Source organism: Mytilus edulis, chromosome 3 (genome assembly GCF_963676685.1).
Source record: "Mytilus edulis chromosome 3, xbMytEdul2.2, whole genome shotgun sequence".
Lineage (NCBI taxonomy): Eukaryota > Metazoa > Mollusca > Bivalvia > Mytilida > Mytilidae > Mytilus > Mytilus edulis.
Genome location: NC_092346.1, coordinates 50,854,735 through 50,880,270, shown reverse-complemented (window position 1 = coordinate 50,880,270; position 25,536 = coordinate 50,854,735). Strand labels below are relative to the sequence as shown.

The window sequence follows — 25,536 nt, the reverse complement described above, 5'->3', positions numbered from 1 at the left end:
AAAATATAAACTTCTCTTCATACTCGTACGTGAACCGTAAAATTTCCGGATTTTATTCTACAACGTTATGGTCAATATTTTATGCTTATTAAAGTATCTGTCTATCTATTAAAATTTTCATGATAAGAATTTTTTTTATTTAATGAAAATTGACAAAAGAGGCCAATAGAGAAAGTCAAAATAGCTAAAAACAGATAAAAATCACCAATCAGGGGAAATAACTCATAAAAAATTCAGCAATTTGAGTTATTTGTAGGTATAATTGTGCTTTATAATCTTTACATTTTATCACTATCTATTATTGTTTTTTCTTGATAAAAAACTAAATAAATTAGGGAGCTACCATTTTATTTTTATGGGGGTAGGGGCTAAGATGAAAAATGTTGTCCTGCCTTTTTATTTTTCACTTTTTTCAGTCCTGTCTTTTTATTTTTCACCTGTCCTATTTTATTAATTCATTCTGATTTTTTTTCTTCAAAAATTCAATGACGTTGAAAAAGAGTTTATTACAGCTTTTTTCATAATGCTAGCAAACCAAAGGTTTGGTAAACTTACTTGCTTTGTTTGTATAAATATTTGCTCAAGCATTGCAATTAAGTTTGACATCTGCAAACAATATAAGTAGTGGAGCTAAACCTGTGGATAGGTAAATTTGATTATTTGATAATGTCCAATCAAATTTAAATATAATGTTAACAAATTTAAAGCTGCCTTTTTATGTTGTTTTAAGATGTCAATCTTAATTACATTGCTAAATAAGCAAACATTGATACAAACATGGCAAGCAAGACAAACAGACCTTTTTTCGCTAGCATTAAGAAAAGAGCTGTAATTATGCATACATGTTGACTTACTTGCTGATCATATTTGCATTATATACCCGTATGTATTTAAAAAGAACACTACTATATCATAATTAGTTTTTTAGTGGCGATCCTGAAATTTTCATATGGGGGGTCCCACTGACTGCCGTAGAGGGGTGCCACCTCAAGTGGTGACTCGGTGATTCCTCATATAATCAACAATTTACTCGACATTGACTTGATAAGATTGAAAGAATGATTGCTTCACAGTCTATTTTGTTAGAACTATAAAAGGAAGTGATGAACTTTGGAAGATTTAAATATCAAGTCCGTACTATAGGGTTTTGATCACATTTTATGCAATATTTACAAAAAAACAAAGTATACATGCAATGCAAAAAAACACACAAAAAGCAAAGGAACAATTTTTGTGTTGTAAATGTCTTGACTATGTATGAAATGTTTGCCAATGGACGTTAAGCAAACATCAATCAAACAATATTTTCAAGTAAAAGGAGCCAAATTTTTTTATGGATAAAATCCCAGGATAACATTTCATAATAGATACTCTAAGGAACATTCAGGTTAATTTTGGTAACACCATGCTCAGTAGATTCAGATGGAGAAGATTTTTTAAAAGTTTACGATGATAGGACAATGAATGAGAGCAAGTGATGGCAAAAGCTCACATAGTCTTTAGTTCAAAATTTGGTAAAAATAAGCATTATCACCATTGTGAAATGCCTTGGAGGTCTTGTGGTAGTTTGTATGCCATTAAATGCAGGAGTTCCTAAACTTGATATCTGGCTGAATCAAAGCAAGAACCTTAGATTGATATTTTTCCTTTCCTTCTTAGATTGTATTATGCATTAGTAACGGTAAAGACTGGTCAGCTAAGAATCAAAATAATCTGTCCAGGTAGGACAACCTTTCTATCTGTGGACTGTTACTTATGACGCTGCTGTTCAAATTTTTCTCAGTATGTTGATCTATTATATTATTTTCATATCATATCAACATTATATTGAACAAAGTTGCAAGATTGCTCTCTTGAAATCAATCATTCATCCATACCTGCCCAGTATCACACACGTTAATTTATGTCTGTCAACTAACAGTTTGTATAAAGAGACCTACAAAATATACTATCATCTTTGCTAGTCTGCTCTTAAATATTATTCTAAACATTTCTTATTTTTAAAATTCGCTATCTTTATAGCTTCTTAAAAAGTCTTTGCCTCATGTATACTAATTCCATTTATTTTCACCTGTGTTGCCCAAGATGGAAGCAGATCTCCATCCATCTGTCCATCTGGAAGACATTAGGTAAGAAATGGATGTCAAAATTTTCTTGGCTTCTTTGAAAGGGAATAATTTGATATATGGTCTGTAGCTTGATAATGAAGAGTTGTAGATAGTAAGCAATTTTGACATCTCGCATGCAGCCAATTAGAATTGATAGTTTTACAAGGCAAATTCTCATCCAAGTTTTCTTGCCTTTAATGAAAGGAAATGATCAGTTATGCTTAAATATACATGCAACCTCAATCAGCTACATTCAGAGATGCAGGTCCAGACCTAACATTGGTATGTAAATCTCCCATTAAAAAAAACAACATTTAAAGCATTTAAGAACTTATTTATTAATATAAAACATAACTCATTGAATAAACATCTGATTATGTAACACCAAAGATGAATGAAACTATGAAAAATGTAAATAAACAATAAAGTAGTATCATTGTTGGTATCCATTTTTTTTCTATTTGTGTGATTCAGTAATAAAGCCCAGAAAATTAACACATGATTACAATTTTTCCCTGATCTTGACTGTATCATTTTTGTATATAGAACCACTTACTCTTGACGCAATAAACCAATGATACTATTGAAACTATCAAAAATGTTTGACATAAAATTAAACTATTTTCAAAGTATGGTATGTTTTCATTTTTAATACATGATTTTAATTAACCAAACAATTAATATCTTTGCTACAATAATATCATGCCATTGTTTTTTGTCACTGTAATTGTGTATTATAAATCTAAATAAAACAAAATTCATACAAAAAATACAGAAAACAAAATTACAAAACATTCATGTGTGTAAATAAGTTCTTGCACTAACATACCAACAATATTGTACACCAACAGTTACAAAAAGCCACACATATTTTGCCAGTCAAACATATTTCCAGTTCAATAAAATCTAAAATATTTCTGTTTGTGTATTTAATTTTTGGGTATTTTGGTCCCTTTGAAAGGCATTCTTATGTTATTCTAGAAAAGCACTTTGGGTGCATAATAAGTATAAAGTGCTGCTTCCATTTTTTTTAAAGTCCTTTTTGAAAAAAAATCACAAAACAACACAGTGGGCCAATCTAATCTAATAAGTAAAATGGTCCATTTAAAGAGTGCTCTTCTCAAAAAGCCCAACTTAAAAAAAAAGTCATACTTTTGAAGGTTTTAATTTAAAAAATATTTATCTTTCAATATTTTTTTAGATTGTCGAGCCATTTCTTTTACATACATTGTACAATGAAGTGAAGATTTGATACTGGTACTGTCTCATTTTTTACCCCTCCCTCAATTATCTGATCTTTTTTTCCCTGCTGTTTTAGACTTCATATTTTCTTTGATTTATTATTTAACTTTAAAGTGCCATCATATTGCAATGTCTGTATTATATACCACACAGAAGTTACAAATTTGAGAAAATATGTCGCTGCGAAATCCACTTAGAGTGCTAAATGAGAAAAAAAATATCTGCAAACATAAGTAGGTATACAGTATACTTACTGCATATTCCATCCCTATTCAATCTTTTAATTGTTAACTATATTTAGGGATATACATATACATGTATATATACCAGTTCTAAGCTATAAAAATCTGTTAATGAAACTGGAACATTATCGGCTCGGATATTAACATAATTATAATAACTGACAACTAATCACAACAATTACTGTTAATTCAGAACTTAATGTGAGCAATTTTTATTTTGAATTTAAACCTTTAATAAAATTGTGACCATATACATTTTACAGTTCTTTGTTAGTTTTATTAATTTTTTTTGTTTTTGTTACTTTATTTACTCATCCTGTTGCATTTTACATTATTATAAAAATATCACAATAGTTTTTGAATTAACAGGAGCAAAAATTATGAGGTAGTAAGCAAACATATGTAATTTCTATTTCTCAATCTTAAATAACAAAAAAGAGCATACTTGGTGTCAAATATTGATACCCATACCAAACTGATATCACAAAAGAAAGTGTTACCTCGAATCCTAGAAAAATGTTAAAACCAGTATACATAGTATACTTAATAAACATTTTAAAACATATTGAAACAATTATAGAACAGAGCACTAAATAGATCATTCATAACCGAATTTACTTCAACAGACTCATGCATGACTTATGGAGGTCAACTTAGGGGAGACATAACTCTTAAAATCAGTTGTTTGTGTTAGTCATTTTCACACTTATATATATATGTTCTAAGCTTCTTTATGATCAGATTATTTCAGTTCTGTTTCAAGTGATAATAAATTATATTCCAATAATGAATCAGACTTTTTCAAACACATTTCTGATTTAAAGAGTTATCTCCCCATTAATTGTAGTGTAGTTTAAGGACAAGAAAATGTTAACAGTCATTCCGATTTCTAAACATTGAGTTGCTATCAACAAAGGAACCATCCAATTATTATCACTGTATGTGTCCATATAAAATGAATATATTACAAAACTTTTTCAATTTTTTATGAGATGTTACACCATAGGCGTATACTTGACAAATTTTGTTTGACGTCTTTTTTGTTAATTTGGAAGTCTTCCTTTGAAAACAAGTATAATGGAAAAGGGTTTAATCCTGTTATAGAAAACAGTATTTCTTCTCTTATCAGCTGATAATATATAAAAGCAAAATTGATTCATGAACCATAACCAAGCTGCCATGTGAATCTGATACAAAATATGTTGTTACATCCATCCAACCAATTAATACATTGTAAAAACAAAATGTGATCAACAAAGCATATTCACTTCTATAAACACAGTTATACATGCATCACATATCCACAAAACAAACATATAAAAAGCATGCAGAACTTTATGACTAGATTGTCAGAATGGGTCTTTTCGGCGGGGATCATGGGATTGGCAAGGGAGATAATCTACTACTGTGAAACCTGGCTAAACTAAAACCTGCGTATACTTTAAATTTGGGTAACCAGAACGCTTGGATCAGGACATTCAGCAAATTGTTTGAGCAATGTGTTGAACCAAACACCTGTTTAATACAAGCAAAATTATATCTATCAAAGAGGTGTTCAGTTTGGACAGTTTTAGCTTCATAAATACTAAAAAAAACAATTGTTTCAAAAGCCTTACTGTGAGATACTATATACAAACTTATTGGCACACATTTTGTTTGAATCAATGTTTACCTAACTTAACAAAAGAGGGTTAACAACAAATACTAGTTCAGGAAAAATATGCATTTACATATGTTATAACTAGTCCATAAATTTAAGTGCAAACAGCTATCAAAATGCCAATAACTTTAAAAAGTTCACAATTGTGGACAATAATAACTTAATTCTGATTGCGCATACAAATATAAGCATTCAATGTAAAAGTTCAAGCAAAATATTCTTAATGAAATGAATTATTTAAAAAGAAATTGCATAGCTTAAAATTATTTTAATGCTTTTATGAATATGATAAAAACATGAATTGGTACCGGGCATTTCAGAGTGGAAGAAGTGTTAATACATATAGAAGTTTATCTATAAAATGGTTTAATGGGTATATATTTTCAAAAACAGTATTGCTAACATATAATGCTTTGACAATGATGAACAACAGGTTTTCATTAAATGTTTGTTACAAATGAGTTTTGCATTTTGTACAGCAATTAAAGCTTCCTACAACAAAGATTGGATAATTTTAAACAGCAACCTTATTAACATTTATTAATATGTTATTAAATGCAATGAGTATACAAATCAATTGCACAGTATTAACAAACATGAATGAAAAGTTAAATGACTGGAATGGAAGGTGACCATCTGTATTTTGTTCCCTTTTAAAGCAAGATATATATCTCATGAAAAGACATTCATTATTCATCTCATTTTTCAACATTTACGTTTGACCAATTGAATTCTCCAACTTAGTTTAATAAGACTACATTACAATCTTGCTGCTACAAAATTGACATTTTAGATGTTTTCAAGAAAATTCTCATACATAGTATATAAAAGCATTTCTAATAAACATTTTTGTTGAACTTGATCAAACAAAAACGACTGCTTTGAACAAAAACAATTTTTATCATGTTGAAGAACTGTATATTTTAATTGAACATTATTAGAAAAAAGTCATGAGCATTTCAGTCTGACTTTCAATCATATTTAGTCATAATATTTTGTGGAAAGAATCACTGACAAGATGAGTATAGACAATTATAAATTATAAGTTTTTGTCACACTGCCACAGCTCCATAGTCTCTATTCCACTCTTCATATTTCTGTAGCGTTCCCTGAGGCACACTTCTTCTTATTCTTTGTAATGATTGTAAAAAGTCTTCTACACTGATCCCTCTTACCTGAAACAAATGTGTAGTATAAGTGTCACCAGGATCAATCAACTCAAATACAATTTCAGCTGTAATTACATTAATTATGTAATAACAAATATTGTATGTACAGACTTATGATAACAAATACAAACAATATGACCACAAAATCTTGAAGTCATATAATATTTTATAAAAGGGCAAGGCTGCAAGTAAGCATGAATTGGTAAGATAGCAAGTATGTCCAATATCATAATTTCGAAACTTATCAAACCTGGAATGCTTAATCAGACTGTATATGTTATGTAGGAAATTTGTTTTCAAAATATCAAAATTTTGACTGCTCAGAAAGATATTTGAATACTGATCAACTGCAATCTTTTTTTATATTTGTTATGATTTTAGAATTGTAATTCCTAATGTAAGAAATTTGGTGACAATTAGAATTAATGACTACACTAGGACAGCAATATTTTTTCACATAAATTGAGGGAAACAAACCTTTTTTATTAAATAACTTACAATATATTTTTTACCCTTGAATCATGAATTCCAATGTTGGTTAATTTCGACCAGGTGTTTTAAAACTAGATGATTGTGAAATCTCATTGGTATTAACCTAAATCAAGCAAGTTCAATCCAAGCAATTTATTTTCCATTATCTCCTTTTATTTTAAAATACCAAATATTTGGATATCTTTTTATAATGTCTATTGTTTTTGCTAAAATTAAAAATATTTCAAAATATAACAGGATCAATAAAAGATTTTTTTTTTAATCAATCTCTATTTGGTACTTACATTACTAGCTTGTACTGTTTTAACTTCACTGGCAGATAAATCTAATAACAGAGTAAAATTTTCATTTGATAAAATGTATATAGTATTTTCAAGTGTTTGAACACTAAACATCTTACATTCTGATGTGTTTGTTGACAGTCTTTCTAATTTTGTATGTAACACAGTCTCAAGCTGAGCTTTAAAGATTGACTGACTGTTATTTATAGATTATTGTTGGTCATCTCAAGGGATTGATTTTACCGGTGATGTAAAAGTGAGAAAAGCAGTTAGGCCACGGTTTTTTTATTTGTTGGTTTACGGATCCGCCGACCCGATTTTTCCGATTTTCAGAATAAAAATAAAATTTACTTTTCATGCTTTTTTTTATTCCCGCCGACCCTTATCAATGCAGTATCCCTGAAAAATAATTAAAATTTTCTTTTTTTATAAAATGAAATGCATTAATCATTAACAAAGTTGATAACACTTTCTGTTGTGAAAAATAAAGCTTCCAATTTACGTTTCTAAAAATAGACAAGTCAATTATAACTGACCTTGAAATGTCTTTTGCGCAAATAATTTTGCGGAACGAAACCTGTGTTGAAAACCTATTACAAAATAAGTTCGTTTCCCTTATTTGTCATCAGTCCGTAAGATGCATCATCTCAGAGAAACAGACTTGTCCAAATGTTGACAGGTGGAATACATCAATTAAAGTACTGAATATTAACAAATCATTTGAAATTTTCTTGTTTCATATTATCAATCATTGGGATAAAAACCGGATTGCATGACAACTGATTAACCCGATATTGTCGTTTTTCCAGTGGACGAGTCTATTATGTTTTTCGACACATGTATTGAAACTTATTTTTGTACGACGTTTTTACATTTTTTTTCTTTGTCAGTTTTTGTGACTGAAGATCATTATTTACCAAGTTTTCTGGAATTGATTGAGAGCTACGTGAATCTGTTTTTCTTGTTTGTGAAATGACGATTTAATTTCGTCTTTGTCCGTGCAACCCCCCTTTTTTACAGGAAGTTATTAAACGATGTCATGCGATGTTCATGATCACTGATCAATAATATTTCATCGAACTAAATGTTAAGAAATGATGACAAAACAGCAAATAAGACAAACATTTTGTTAAGTAAGGTGAAATATATATTTATCTTGCATATTTTTCAGTTTTGAAAGATTTTTTTTTTTCTTTTTTTTTCCGACCGACCGACCGGACTTTTTTATGAGAAAAATCCGTAAACCAACAAATTAAAAAACCGTGGCCTTAAGTCCAGATGATCATGATAATCTATTTATCAGTATTTTACCTATGACAATGTTATTAATTTCATTGACAACACCAAATGAGCCCTTAGTTTCCAGCAAAAATTTTCATATCACTCCACTGTGCTGAGAAAGGAAATTATTAGTCAGTAAGATTTAAGGAAAACTTTGTAAAATAGTGATTATAATTATTAATGAAGTCCAATGGCATATAATGCACGTAAAATGAGAACAAGAAAGTTGTATGATAAACAAGATAGTTTTCTCTCATTTGAATTGTTTTACACATCATTTTGGGGCCTTTTACAGCTCGCTGAGTGGAATGGGTTTTGTTTACATCATTTGGTCTTCGATGGAGATTTGTCTCATCATCAATCGTATCACATCTCCCTATTTTCATAAAATACTTTCTAGTCACTAGTTTCAAAACAAGATAAGGTATTATTATAAGCCATATTTTGGTCCTGGAGAAAAGTTTGATCTTTCACATTAAGCTTGGTATCAAATAAAATTTGTTATCTCATATATGTGTTCAAACATGTACACTGGTTTATCTAACTTGGTGCATGTTCCTTAAAATTAAATGAAGACCTTGAGAAAAATAATCAACAGACCATACATGACAAATCTGATTCAGATGTCCAATATTTGTCTGTGTTGGGATGACAAAGATATGGTCATCAAAAAATTTCCATGGACAGACAAACATAGTTATTATTCCTATATCATTATTTACAAACTATTCAAAATGATAATCTAGAGTTGAAGATGTGCTTCACTAAGACATATGCTGCATTTTTTGCACCTGTTCCAAGTCAGAAGCCTCTGGCATTTGTATTGTACAATTTTTAATATTATTTTTTATTACTGTGGATTCATTTGTTTTCGTGGATATCAATTTTCATGGATTGAGCAGGTATTGCATATTCGTGGATATTTGATTTCGTGATTTTGTCAATCTCTGCATACAAAGCTAATAGAAAAATTTGTTGAGCATTTGAATTCATGGTTCACCTGTACCCACAAAACCCACGAAAATAAGTATCCATTGTGTAATGATGAATCCACAGTATATATTTTGGAGTTAAGTATGACGTCCATTATCACTAAACCAGTGCAATTTGTTTTTGGGACCAGCTGCAGCACGCCTTCTGGTGCAGGATTTTCTCTCTGTATTGAAGACCCATTGGTGGCCTTTGGCTGCTTTCTGATTTTTGGTCAGGTTGTTGTTCCCCATTTTCACTCTCAATTTTATATGAAATAATATTCATCTACAACCTATAAAACTTACCCCTGATTGGTCCTAATGCAGCATCTTTTGCTAAAGCATTTAAATCACTGCCTGAATAGCCCTCTGTCAAACTGAAATGAAAAGTGATTTGATATAACATAAACTTGGGAAACAAATTGCTCTCCTCTCAAAATGCTATTCAACTTGATTGGCAGAAAAACACAGCTATATTGTATATTAAACTATACAAATATGTAGCACGAATCATTTAAATAATTGTTTTTACTATGCATATGTATATAAGGTACTTTTTTCAAAATTGAATTGGTTGATGTCAATGCCAAAAAATCTAAAATACAAATTCATATCTGGATTTCACACTGAGACTTTTAAATTTTTTTCAGTTCAATTTCTGATAGTCTAAGCAGTCTAAATACTCATTTATAAGTTACTTTATTTCCCAAGCAAATTAGTATAAATAAGCATTTTTTCATGATAATTGTCATACTATGCAAAATTCATTTCGACTGATTACTCTAAAAAAAAAAAAAAAACATGCAACAAAATTGTACTATTTTTATGTATAGTGTATAAACAATACATGAATTTGGACTAAAGAAAAGTATTGTTATTTCCATGCAGAACAAATTATTTCTCCTAATACTAAAACATTACCATGCTATTTGATTTAGTTCTGAATCTGACAATGGATTTCCTTGTTTAGATAATAAATGTTTCAGCATGGATCTTCTGGTTTCTCTCAATGGCATTTGCACATATATTCTTTTGGCAAATCTCCTGTAAAGAGTAAGGCTAATGCAATTTCATCATTGTTTAAAGGCATGATAGGTATAATGAAAGATAAAAGTTTAAAAATAATTTGCATGGTACAAAATAGAATTTTGATAACTGAAATGACAGCAGGTGTATGTAAGGAAATTAAGCATGCACTATTGTTGTTAATACAAATTTTAATATATTTACTTAAAAAGTTACAACCAGCAGGAAGATATATCACCCACCATGACATATTCTGACTCCAAGCCAAAGAATTCAAATGCTTACTTAAAAGTGCTGCATGTTTATTTGAGAAGCAACAAATACCACTTAATGGTTTTTTTTGTTTTGACACATTAGGGACAAAGTCCACAACTTCACATGATGATCATACTACCACAGTCACAGATGAGTAACTTTAGTTTTCATGACATGTGAAAGCCTAAACTAAATATTTTTGTGTTGTAGGTTTGCTGTCTTATCTACATAATTATATATGCTCCTATTATTCATATGTTGATTGAGTTACAAAAAACTTTTGGTTATTTAAAATACTATTTTTGACATAACAAACCTCAGTACAGCATCATCTAATTCCTGTGGTCTGTTTGTAGCTCCCATGATCAGTATCTTATCATCAGAACAACCTGTCACCTACATAATAAGATAATAAATTTAAATTAACCATTGATTTTTCAATCTTTATTCCATTATTTACATTCAAGTATGAGGAATTTCATTGAACATTTTGAATCACAGGGCATATTCTTATCTGCAAATAACTAGTTTCCTCATGGTAAAGTTGTTCTGAGAAAGACCCATGATCTGATTTTGATAACAGATATGGGTCATTGATCTTGTCATAAACTATTTATTAAAAGTCAGTGCGTATTCTTGAGAATCTTGTACTAGAAACATATGATATCTAGTGCTCATATATTAGGAATATTAATATATTGAATTTTTCAAAAAGAAGTTAGCACACTACAGTACACCAATATAGAACTATGTTATCTTACCCCATCAAACTGTACTAAGAATTCTGTTTTAAGTCTACGATACATTAATATAGAGTTATCTTACCCCATCAAACTGTACTAAGAATTCTGTTTTAAGTCTACGATACATTAATATAGAACTATGTTATCTTACCCCATCAAACTGTACTAAGAATTCTGTTTTAAGTCTACGATACATTAATATAGAACTATGTTATCTTACCCCATCAAACTGTACTAAGAATTCTGTTTTAAGTCTACGATACATTAATATAGAACTATGTTATCTTACCCCATCAAACTGTACTAAGAATTCTGTTTTAAGTCTACGACTAGCATCATTTTCTCCCTCTCTTCTTTCACATAGAAGAGAATCAACTTCATCTACAAGGATATAAAGTTTAATGTTTTTCTATAAATTCAACTCAACATAATATCTAAATGTAAAATGATTTCATGATTGAAGTACATATTGTAAATTTAAAATAAACTGTTTATGCTCACTTTAATGTACAACTGGTTCAGTAGTTTCAGATACTGTGGATTCATTTTTTTGTGGGTATCAATCTTTGTGGATTGTCAAGTAAAACTTGTATGTTTGTAGATATTTGATTTCGTGGTTTAGTAATCTCTGTATTCAAAGCCTATAGAAAAATTGTAATTTGTTGAACATTTGAATTCATGGTTCACCTGTTTCCACAAAACCCACGAAAATTAGTATCCACCCAATAATAATGAATTTTTAAAAGTTTTATAGAACACAGACAACAAGTGATAACAGAAGCTCACAGCAGCCTTTGGTAAGATGAGCTAATAATGGACAAGGTTTTCTTACACATCCTTAATCATGACTCTTGTATAATGCTAACACTGGAATAATTTTTATAATATTTACCCATGAAAACAATTGATGGTTGTAATTCTCTGGCTAAGGTAAACATTGCTCTAACTAACTTCTCTCCTTCACCAACCTACATAATTCAATATATTTAATAATTCTGTATATCAGCTTTAATGCATTTGTGTATAATTATCAGCAAGAGATGTAAATTTAACAAATAAAACTTTACTAAATTCAATGTTTTATTGAACTACCACCACTAGATTATTTGTTCAATGTTAAGTCTGAACATTACTTTTTAATGAGAGCCTTAATTTTTAATACAATATTTACTAATTACAGAAAAAATTATTTGGTTTTCTCCATCATTTTTAGATGGACTATAATTCAGACTGAAAGCTACACTTAATGTATTATTTATAAAATGAAGACACGTTCAAATAGGCTAAATAAAAGCATTATGTCCAATACAAATGGAGCTACTTATTTTTCAACATACCCATTTTGATGTAAGACTTGAGGCACTAATATTAAAGAAAGTGGCACTTGATTCATTGGCAACGGCTTTTGCCTGAAATAAACAGAAAACAAACAGATATATTCTGTTTTATATAGATATTATTTCAATATTTTAAAGTATGCAAAATCATGACTTTTATAATAATATAGAAGAAATATACCATTCTTCGAAACAGTTAAATGTTAAAAACAATTATTTAAATGTAGAACAAGCCCATAATTTGTAAGGTGATGAATGATTTCATACTAACATACATTTTTTTAAATAATAGAAAATATATTTATACAAATTCTAAATGATAATTGTTGAAGTGGGGGAGTGTAGACTAGCTTCCCTAACCCTGGTAGATATATAGCCACCCTCTATTTGCAGCCCTCATGAATAAATGTTATTGTTAAGTTGACACTGGCTTACTGTGCCAGGAGTCTCGAATCAAATCTTTGCTAATATTGTAATTAATTTTTAAAGGCAAATCATGCATACCTGTTACAAAGAAATTCTGGAAACTATTTCACTTATATCTAACACCAATTGGGATTTATCAGCTACATAATGCATGAGTTCAATTGTGCAAAAACAATTTTTCAAATCAATCATTGAAGACTGAATTTATACTTTAAAATCAACTTGTATTGAATTTGGTAAATGCTGACAGCAATAAACATAACTTGAGACTACTCACCAACATTGTTTTTCCATTTCCAGGTGGACCAAACAACAAAAGACCTCTGGCAGGTGCTCTTAATCCAGTAAATAACTGTAGAATAAGAAAGCTTTCATAATATAAACGTGTATTGCAATTTAACTAGATTGAATAAATAAAATAATTTCAGGATTATTAAAGGAAAGGTATTTAAATACTACTAAATATAAATTTGGTTGACTTTATTAAATTGTAAAATAATTATGAGAAAACATTAATGTGGAGTATTATACATTGTTCAATAAATTGAAATAAATGGGGAATGCATATATAACATTATAAAAGGATGTAACTCAAGGACTATAAAAATAACACTCCCAAATGTGTCATGATCTGAGTTATGATGCTATAAGCATTGTGTATAAGTTTCATAACATTTGGTTAAGGCAAACTAAAGTTAGAGAATAAAAATGAAAATTTTTCCATTTGTAAAAGGGCATAACTTTAGAACAGCAGAAATGACGCCACCCAAATTCAAACGGTATCTGTGTTTTGTGGTAACAAGCATTGTATATAAGTTTCAAAACATTTGGTTCAGGCAAACTAACTATTTGTATAAAGTGTTTATAAAAGAAGGGTATGATTTCAATTCACAATCCTATACAAGAGTTTACATAAAACAATGTGTAATTGAAAATCAGCATATTACTTACAGTCATTGAAAATGAAAACAAATATTGACAATACAATAATAAGATTACCTCTGGTCTAAGAGCAGGAAGTATAACTATTTCATGTAAGGCCTGTTTTGAAGCTTCTTGTCCAGCTGTAAGAAATATGACATAAAAAATAAATATTATTCTTGCAAGTATTCTATGTCTGTATTTTATGAGCAGAGTCATATAGAAATCGACCGTATGCAAGTCTACGTATGAATTTGTATAAGTCTTCAATTGATTCTGGAACATCACACAATTAATATGATTTTTTTTTTGGTCAAAGATGAAATATAAGTCGTCATGATTATTCACAAAGTTTAACTTTATTCAACTTAGAACTTGACATATGGCATAGACACTTGTCTATTGTTGAAACTGTAAAATGACCACTAAATGTCCTTTATATTTGAGGCCAACCTTAAAAATATGTTTGTTTGCAGTTTTCCGACTGTACCTTCAGACTGAAGGGTCGGTAGGTAGGAAAAATATTTTATTTTATCAGCCAAAATACAGTTTAAACAAGCAGTTACACTAAACCAAGTTTCTTGTGAAGAAAAAAAAAACATTTTAAAACAACAAACACTGGACATGCTGAAAACCAACATCAAATGAACAGGCATTTTCAGATAAAAAAAACTTTTTAACCAAAACTGAAACTTTAACATAGTGTCATTATCCAATTTATGACATAAAATATGGTATAATTATTAAATACTAGAACACTTACAGGGGCGGATCCAGCCATTTTAAAAAGGAGGGGGGGGGGGGGGGGTTCCCAACCCAGAGTAAATTGGGGGGGTTCCAGCTATATGCTCCCATTCAAATGCATTGATCGGCCAAAAAAAAGGGGGGGGTTCCAACCCCCAGAACCCCCCCTCTGGATCCGCGCCTGACTTATAAGCAAGGAATGTCATTATGACTAGAACTGTTTTAAAGAAATATATTCAGGCATGTATGCTTCTTGACTAGAATGTTTTCATGAGTAGAGTATTTTCATCAGAAAAGTGTAGATATTAAAGATGTATAAGACAATGTATTAAAGAGTGTATTTTTAATAAAAAAAAATATCCATTGAATCTTCCTCAATTGAAAAAAAGGCAACTTGAAAAAAAAGTATTAAGACATTCGACTGTTTTCATATTTCTAACAATATTCAATTATATGTGATAAGGTTATATTTTTGCCAGGCTTTAATGAAAACCAAAGAAATCTAAAGTTTGGGGTGAAATCCATAGCACCCCATTAACAGTAAATGGTCTGTACTGAAATGTTTTTAATGCATAAAAAAAATTTGGCAGCATAGCTCCTAAGGACATGTTTTAATTGAATTCACACAGGCCACACAATTTGGGTATATTTAATTTTGTAAGAAAGAGAATAATTGCAATGAGTGGGGCAGCCCCCTTATCCTAAAGGAGCATACTCATTGCAATCGAAAATAGATTTAATATAGAGAGAGGATATTTATTTTTCAAGCTAACCATTCATTTTCTCTACATCTTTGTGTAGTTAGGGTTGCTTCTTATTGATTTGGCATGATCTATATCCATTAACATTTCAAATGAGCCCTTCCTCCGTACAGGCGTGTTTACATATATCCATGAAGATTTAAGTCACGGAGGAGTGGTTTCATCTTTGTTGTCTTCACAACGATTTGTAGAAAATATGCCATACTTCAAGCTGCTGTTGAATTATTTAACCACTGAAATTGGTTCCATAAAGTCAGGCTCCACATTCTGTACCCGATTTGTTTGAGACAGAATGGTTATCGTGTCAGTTATGAATATCCGCTGCATCATCGTCAATGATATCATCACACATCATTACATGTGCCTGAATCTGTATAAACAGTTTACTAATAAACTTTTTTGTTTGTTATTTGTCTTAAAATTGACACGAGACGACAGCGTAAAGTACTCCTCCGTGACTTCATGGATACCTGTAAACAATTTCCATGTGCTTTATCATTAAATGGTCACATGAATGCTTGACGGGAAGCTAAGAAAAACCGAACTTGAAATGGGTGTTGACCCAGACTTTAAATCATTTCCGGAAAGGACCCAAAGTTCCGGATCGCGCCAATAGAAGTATTAAAAAAAATTACTTCAAATTTAAAGCAATAAAATTTTCAGTCGGGAGGATTTTCAAGGGTCGGTCGGTAAACTGCAAACAAACAATATTTTAATTTAAGCCTGATATATTTTATTGTTAGGTTGTTGTTTCATTGATATCTTTCCTATATTTCAGGTTAATCATAAATGTGATTTTCTCTGATCTTACCGATATCTTTGAAATCAACATGAGGTCCTGTATCTATGATTTCTCCTAATATTGTCTCTGCTAATTTCTTATCTACATTTTTTAATTTTAGGCGATTTATATCTATCTTCTTTGGACGGTTTGAGGGCAACTGAAAAATTGAAGAATATTTATTATTGAATAACCTTTGCATAATCATTGATATATCAGCTTATTATTTCTTATGGAAAATAATTTAATTTTGGATGCAACACCTCTTCTTATTGGCTGACATCGTTTTGTTTATCAGCTCATAGACATAATTTAGTCATGTGACTGTGATGTAATCAACTTTTTTTCATGGTTTACTCTGGTTTAAATGGAATTTAGAATTAAATCTTTCAAAATAACGTAATATTTTATTTGTCTATTTGGAAATAACATAACAAATGTGGTGCACACTAAAAAAATTCAGTGTGCACCACATTTTTGAAGTTATTTCTTCATAGACAGAAAAAAATTACAGTCACCCTTAAATAATAAAACTTTGTGGAAAAAAGTTATAATGTTCAAGCAGCAGCTCATAAATTATCAATTAACATATAATTTTTTCTGCCTCCAATTTAAGCAGATTTCCATGTCCAATTTGTTCTCTGATACCAATTTTTATGATATTTTTTTTTTATGTAGCTTGAAACCACATTCCTAAGTTTAGCATCTGCAACTTCATCAAGACAAAAATTACAACTTTTACTGTCTCTCCAATAATGGTTTATATATACTTTTACAAATTGTGACATGGATGGAGAGTTGTCTCATTGGCACTCTACCACATCTTCTTATATCTATACACTATTTGTTCATCTGGATTGTATGTCTGGTCATGATCTTATGACTATGTTCTGACTCACATTTTCTGACTGTTGTCTGGTATGTGTTCTATTTGTCCTGGGTGAAGGTGTTTGGGGTATTCTATTTCCTCTATTAGGACTAAATGTTCTAGGGAGACTATTACTTTTATGTACAGCTATTGGTTGTTTCATTCCTCTTATTGGTTTGTACGAAACTGAAATTTAAATAATAAAGATACGATTATTAATTAATGTGCAAAATATAACTAAGACATGTTTACAAATAAAGCCATTGTGACTATCTGTGATTTCAGAATTCAGTATGACTAGAGTACTGCAACAAAGCTCACAAAATGAAAGTTTGCTACTTTGTACTCCTTTTAGCATATGAAGGAGTGAATGTGACCATACAGACAGACATCCAACTTTATTGGCCACAGACTTTTGGTGGTTGGCAACCATAACTGAATAGCAAGCATCCCTATCATACTTTAAAGCATTCACAAGTTCTTAGTCAGACAGTAAAATTGAGAATGGAAATGGGGAATATGTCAAAGAGCAGACAACAGCCAAAGGCCACAAATGGCTCTTCAACACAGCGAGAAAATAACACACTCAGAGGTGGTCCTCAGCTGGCACCTTTATAATATTGTGTACTATTTCAGTGAAAATGGACGTCACAATAAATTCCAGTGTATATTTGAAAGTATGTTTGTGACTTTAATTTCTTAAGGCAGGCATTCAAACCCAAAATTAAAGACTTTACTTTAATACATAACTAAGGACTTCTTTTTTTTTTAATAATCTTGATTTGATTTGATTTTTGGTGTTTTAAATTAACACCACTTTTATGCACCGCATTTAGGATATTTCAATGGCGACCAGTTTTTATTGGTGGAGGAAGCAGAGTGCCCAGAGAAAACCACTGACCTTTCGATAGGAAAACTGACAATCCTAGTCAATAAAGATTGGAGTCTAGTGCACCCACACGAGCGGGGTTCGAACTCACAACCTCAGTGATAACAATAGTAACTACTTAGACCACTCGGCCACCGAGGCCCCCTTTTTTTATTCTTAAGATTGCTATTTAAAGTTTCTCTCTGAACACAATCTTAACTGTAAATTCAGAAATAAATTGTGTGCATTTATTATTGCAATTTTTCAAGAATGGGAAAAAAACATGCATGTTATTATTGTGATTTCAAAAAGTCTATATTTTAGTATTATAAGAATGTGAGTGTTTCTTATTTCAATAATCATTCAGTTGCATTATTCGCATTTATAAACACCTTGCAATAATTTCTAAATTTACAGAATAGTTTTCAAGAAAATGAAATCAATATGTGCATTTGCTGTTGTTAAGGACATACATTATACATTATATATTTACTTACAAATATTATTACATGTTTCTATTTTGATAAATGACTCATAAATATATTGTGTTGTCCAAAATATCCCATATGCAAAAAGGGTGTAAATTCCAAGCATTGCCATGGGGAATCTCAAAACTTATCTTCAAAATAATAAATTTTGAAGTTTACAACTACACTCTATTTGTTTAAGATTCGGATCTAATATAAACTGTAGAAATGGGAAAAAAATATGCTGGACACAGACAGACAGACAGGTCAAAACATGTATCCTCATACACATGTGATTTATTATGTATAAATTGCAAAATTTCTCAGACGTAAATATAAAATAAGCTGTCTCAGTAATTTTCCTTTTTAGCTCACAATACACTTTTATAGTTCAATGACTTCTATAACATTCAATTAACTGCAATACTTTAACAATCAATAACACATATTGACAACACATGTGGTGTAACATGAATAATTTATACTTTCACTTATAACTGACATGATTTCATCTAAGAATGTTGTGCAAATAATTTTGATGAGAATTGATATCATTTTTTTTATTTTTCACTTGATGAAATAATTGAGCAATTTTTACATTTAACCTAAATCAAGATCCTTATTTAACACAAAAACATAAATCATTCAAACTCATATGTTGAACAACAGCTATGTTTAATTTATAAAGACTTTTGAGGTAAAATATTAACAAGTGTCTAAGAAATCTAACTGTGCAAAACTTTTAACAAAAATAACTAAAGTAAAAACACTTTAAATGTATTATAGATTTGTCACAGATTTTTCTTACAACTACTTGAACTATAACCCTAAAAAAAAATGCCATCTATTTCTTTTATTTTCTAACAGTTATTGCATGAATTCTTTCTCAATACGTGTGAATTTTATAGAAAGCAAATTATATGGACAAAGTATATATAAAAAAGAAGATGTAGTATGATTGCCAATGAGACAACTGTCCACAAGAGACCAAAATGACACAGAAATTAACAAATATAGGTTACAGTACCGCCTAAAAAGGTATGTTGTTGCCACATAAATTTCTATTTGATAGATAATCATAATAATCATCAGGTCACCGACTTCATTTTAGATGGATTAACTAATCTGGTATAAATTTGTTGGAAGTTAAAAATGTGGGGAAACATGATTTATATTTTTATCTTTAATGAGAGTTTTTTTCAGGACCTTAAAACATGAAAACTTTAAGCTTATTTCAACTTTTTGCCCTATTTTAGAAAAAAATACAACTTTCACTTTTTTTTATCACCAAAGAAAAAAAAGTGATCACCTTATGATATTTTACACAATTACAAACAAAATTATATCTTGCAAAAACATATAGCATTTTAAGAAAAATCTTTGTACTGGGTGTATATTAAGGGGGGGGGGGTTTACATTTTACATAATGTTGGACATTTTTGCAAGATTTCATTCAATTACATTTTTTTGCCAGTATATTAGTGGAGTAAATTATTTTTTCCCATTATTTTGATATAGATATAAGTGCCAAATTTGTACCCAAACTTCTACTATCTGACAAAGCCCAATTTACTGTTCCTCTTCCAAACATCAAATTTGTGTCACTCTGACCTATATGGTCCGAGACCACAATTATTTCGTAGTGCATTTCTTTTAGAACATAAATGAAAATAAAAAAAATCCCACCTGCGCTTTCTCAAAGAAACTTTTACAGTGTGTTGTACTACTTTTGGGACAAATTATATCAAAATTATAGAAAACTTCATCGCCTCTAACTCAAAATATGGACAATTTTATCTTTAGGGCGTCTTGAAATCTTTTGACAGCTTCCGAAGTACTATTTTTCAACCTTTTTCACCTGGACCAAATCACTACTTTCATTTAAAATTCTGGACCCAAATTTTTTTACAGTGTAATTTCACCCCCTACTTGCAATTTGAGGCATTAAACATGGAGAAATAAATTTGGAAGGGTTATAAAAATTAATGGCAAGTAACCCACTGTCAACACTAGGGACTATATTTGTGAACAACGAAAATCAAGGGACGACAATTGTGGTCTCGGACCATATATTGGTGAGCAGCATAGTGCCAACTATAATGTATTCACAGAGACTGCAGATATGCAATATCATTGATTTTCAAGATATATTGCTAAGAATTGATAAATGTTAACAAAACTTAAACAAAGTCATATTAACAAGAATGAAAATCATAGTAGCCAACAAGAAGATGAATAACTTTGTAGGTAAACTCTCTGACTCTGTTTGCTCATGCTGTAAAACAGGGGAAAATGGTTTCAAGAAAAATGTTTTATTTACGGTTAATACAAGTCTTTCTGAGTAATGGGAAAATCTTATCATTTTGAAGAACACTTAGAGTGCAGACATATTGATTAAACATAATGATATTTGGGTAACTAAAGAAAATTGTGACAATTAAGATTGGAGTTGAAGTTTTTGTTGAACGCACCTGCCACATGTGGAGTTCAAACTCTTAACCTAAGGCTACGGATACAGGAGTTAAACTACTAAAACATGTTACAATTTTTGAAATCATAAAAAGTGTCTTTTAATAAATAAATATTAAAATAATAATTCAAGAGAAAAAAATTCCCAAATTGATGTTGTTATAAAAACACAGGTTTAATTTGTTCATTTAATTTTTTCATCTAAATTTCCATATCGCCTTAGTATTTTGTTTAACCTTTTTTTACTTGGAATTCACAACTAAGGCAAAATGGGAACACACCCTCAAGGCCATAGTAGTATAGAAGAGATTACCGAGCAAGGCTTTATTTTATTAATAAAGAATTTTTTTCAAGGACCAAATACGAATTAATTAAAGAAGCTGTGAACAAATCCCTAAATTGATACCCCCATTATGGACCTTGAAAAGAAAATCCCTTAATTTATTCTAATCTAAAATATCTCCAACAATAATTTGCCAAAAGATACACATCTAATTATTATGATTATACATTTGTTTTTGTCAATTTGTAGTAATAGTGATGTAAAAATAAATGGAGAATGTGTCCAAAAGACACAGATGATGCCCTCGCTTGCATATCATATAAGGTTATAAAGGGACAAAACTGAAGAACATTAATCCAATTGCTTGTAAGTGCCAAAGGGTAAGAACTTTTTTTTTTTTTTTTTTTTTTTTAAATTGGAGTCATCTCCATCATTATACAATGTAGCTGATTCAACTACAATTATGGACAATGGATGATAACTCCATTTTAAAATCAATTTTAACAATTACATCATTGATATGTTTAGAACATACTAGAACACACCCGTGATATCACGGGTCCGTGACTGAAATAAAGTATATAACTATGCGCAAGCCTTATTATAGTATTAGTATTGTCATCTGATAAAGTCATGCCGATTATAAGATACACAGTTTTTCTCTGCTTTCAAGTCTTTCTGTTTGAACCCGTCGAACTGAAACAATAATATTAATTATTTGGAAAACAAAAGGTCCTGGAATGGAGTATTTTTTAATCAACGGCATTGTCCTATATAAGTTATAAATAAAGTTGAATTCTTTGCTTCGCTGTTTTACGTCATGCCCACTAACAAATTGAAAACTGTACCTATACGCCTTATTTTTAGTCCAGATTATTAGTATTCGTATTGTTATCATAGAAAGTCTTACTGATTAAAATACTACAATAGGTAACAATTTGACAATTAGGAGTGTCAACCCTAAGGTTATGACCCGTGTATATAGCATAATAATCCTGAATACAACGTTTGGTGGTGCGCCTGTCAGATGCGGAACGTACAGATAAGGTAATAGGTAACAGATGAATATACTATTGGTATCGGTAGCGGACTTGACCCGGAACTTTTTAATTATTGGCAATATTAATTACGTGGAAAACAAAAGGGCCTGGAGTGGTGTAATTTTGTACTATTATAGTTATATATAAAGTTGAATTCTTTGATTCGTCGTTTTTACGTGATGACGGCTGACAAATTGGACCTCGTAATTTTAGTATTATAGATATACCTGTTTATTAGATTCCTATTTTTCCATTTGTATTTTTTCAAGGGGCATAACTCTAGAACCGTAAATGTGATGCCACCAAAATTCAAACTTGATCTGTGCTATGTTGTAAGAAGCATTTTCTATAAGTTTCACAACATTTGGTTGGAGCAAACTAAAGTTAGAGAACAGAAACCAACTTTCGGACATAAGTACAGATGAACAAAGGTAAAACTTAATGCCCCTTAAAAATCTTTAATACACACCAACAATAACAGGTCAAAGTAATAAGACTAAAACAACAAACAAACATCCAAAATGCTTTACTGAACATGACAAGAAGCAGTATATATTGTAATGTATGTACACATAACAATGTATTCCCCTGTGGTAATTCTAAAATTTTTTGATTTTTACTAAACACATTTTTTTCTCCTTGATTCTTAAAAACATAAAAACCTGTCATGGAGTATGACATAATTTCTGAAGAATTCTTGTTTTTAATATTTAAAACTAGAGTTACCAAAATTTTCAGTTAAATTCTGATAGAATTCAGGAACTTGGATAAATAAACTTATCATAGATACCAGGATTAAATTTTGAATTTATGCCAGATGCTTGTTTCGTATACAAAAGACAAGGTATTTGAGGTTTCAGTTTACTGATGCTATAAAGCCATGGTTGAACCATGTCTTACCACACAAAGTTCCAATATAATAACAATTTAGTTGATTACCTGGATTTTTACTTGTATCTTGGCTTGGCTTGGTATTTTTTGGAATTCTATGTAAAGGAGATCTAGGAGTCAACGTTTCTCCTTTACGCTGTCTCAAGGTAATATTGGAAGTCTGAGGAGGTGTAAAAGGGTATGGTTCTTGGGCCTTGTGACCTTCAGCAAAACGTCCAGGAGTATTATCTAACATATTTATTTCCTGTAAAGCTTTTTCTAAACAAAAACAAAAATACAACAACAATCACAATATGAATATACAGAAGCAGAATTCTGCATGATATGGCTTCTCTATATTATTTAAAAAATATCTTTCTTTTTTTTTCTTTTTTTTAATGTTTTCTTTATTCTCAGTTCTTAGATTTTGAAATAGGTAATTTAAATTATATGAAAACTTGTAAACAGCTATTTATATGATACATGTACAAAATAAAAGCTTCAAGCCACATAATGCAGATTAAAATCTATGCATAGGTGTCAAAGTCTCAAGATAAGTAAAGGAACATCCAAATATATTAATAAAAAATTGAAATCTTTATCTAAAGCCCTGAAAGATTATCAGATTTTCTTTTAGGAAGTTTGAAAAGTTGACACCTATGTTGTCTTTGTTTTAAGTCATATCTTCTCTAAGAAATACTCAGATGTTTAGCAACATAATTTGTGATTTAAGTCAATAATTGCACACTACAAACAAATGACTAAAAATTCACATTCTTTTTGACAAGATTTATATATATATCCAACACAAGAAATTTCTTAAAAGAACTATGGTCCACAAATAAGAATTTTTGAAAGTTGGGATTATTTCAAGATTTTTCATTGGGAAACTGTTCACTTAAAGAAACAATTCTAAAAGCTAGTATTATTGAAGAAATGACTTCAAACATACATGTTGTATGCACCATTTACAAAACAAAATACAAAATTCTTATAAATTCACTGATCATATGGAATTTGTTAAAGATTGTAAAATGTGTTTAATGTTGTTTCTAAATTCTATGCAGAAAACTTTAATATATCATCAGAGCAAATAATAAAACATTTTCCAATTGCTGCCTCAAGATTAGGCAATAGAAAATCAGTAAGTAATCTCACGACTAAATCCTTTTAACCTTTTTTCATTTTTATTAAAGAATATCAGTGAGTTTAACAGATCTATTATGAAAGAATATATATCTAAATGATTCACAACATTAAGGAATAAAGAGCTGCGCTATAAGCGCATGATACACCCATTTTAGCTTGTCTTTATGCTTTAGATGATTTTTTTCAAGAATAAATACCCTTGACCGTTTCTGACATTTTTTTCAAGAAGAAAAATTCCATAGCTGTACAACATCAAATCAGAAATTATATAAAAAACAAGAATGTGTCCCTAGTACACGGATGCCCCATCTGCACTATAATTTTCTATGTTTAATGGACAATGAAAATGTGGGAAATCTCTAATTTGGTATTAAAATTAGAAAGATCATATCATGAGGAACATGTGTACTAAGTTTCAAGCTGATTGGACTTCAACTTCATCAAAAACTACCTCGACCAAAAACTTTAACCTTAAGCGGGATATAAACAAGTCACCATAGTTTCATCATAAACTGATGAAAGCATTATTGATTCATTATCCGAAAAACTGGTAAATAGCTCATTTTTTTTAAGAATAAGACTGCATAACACCAAAAATGCAAAATCTGCAATTCATACAAATCAAATGGGATATAACATCAATAGATAAACAATTCACCAAAGTTTCATAAAAGTTGGTGAAAGTGTTTTTAAGTTATTGTCCAAAAACTGGAAAAAGCCATTTTTTAAGTTTAAAAATTCATAACTGAAAAACGTAAAATCTGAAATTTATAAAAATTGAAAGGGAGCATATGTCAATAGATATAAACAATTCACCAATGTTTCATAAAAGCTGGTGGAAGCGTTTTTAGAAATTGTCCGAAGTTTGGACGACAGACAGACGGACGGACAGACGGACAACAATATACCATAATATTTTGACAGGCGTATAAAAAAGAGCTATGAGCACAGGTGAAACAAATATATAATAACAAATTAATAAATAGTAAAAAAGATAAGCAAACCAGATTCACATTTATAAAAATACCTATATTTTCAAGAAATGCTGTCTTGCATCTGTGTCATTTACTAGATAGGTAGAG

General features: G+C 30.1%; 1 protein-coding gene across 2 annotated transcripts in view; it reads right to left on the bottom strand.

The window, feature by feature from the left end:
• Positions 1-2,421: 2,421 nt before the first annotated feature.
• Positions 2,422-25,536, bottom strand: part of LOC139516737 (spastin-like) — a 28,374-nt gene continuing 5,259 nt past the window's right edge. The window contains exons 4-16 of one of the 2 annotated variants that reach the window (XM_071307019.1): positions 23,375-23,584; positions 17,340-17,494; positions 16,471-16,600; positions 14,233-14,297; positions 13,511-13,585; positions 12,808-12,879; positions 12,363-12,438; positions 11,760-11,851; positions 11,044-11,123; positions 10,368-10,490; positions 9,753-9,823; positions 7,198-7,238; positions 2,422-6,427 (exon numbers count right to left, since the gene is read on the bottom strand). In XM_071307019.1, the coding sequence (XP_071163120.1) occupies positions 6,305-6,427; positions 7,198-7,238; positions 9,753-9,823; positions 10,368-10,490; positions 11,044-11,123; positions 11,760-11,851; positions 12,363-12,438; positions 12,808-12,879; positions 13,511-13,585; positions 14,233-14,297; positions 16,471-16,600; positions 17,340-17,494; positions 23,375-23,584 (1,313 nt within the window). In that variant the 3' untranslated portion in view covers positions 2,422-6,304. The remainder of the gene's footprint in view (positions 6,428-7,197; positions 7,239-9,752; positions 9,824-10,367; positions 10,491-11,043; positions 11,124-11,759; positions 11,852-12,362; positions 12,439-12,807; positions 12,880-13,510; positions 13,586-14,232; positions 14,298-16,470; positions 16,601-17,339; positions 17,495-23,374; positions 23,585-25,536) is intronic. The other variant, XM_071307020.1, reaches the window with a different exon arrangement.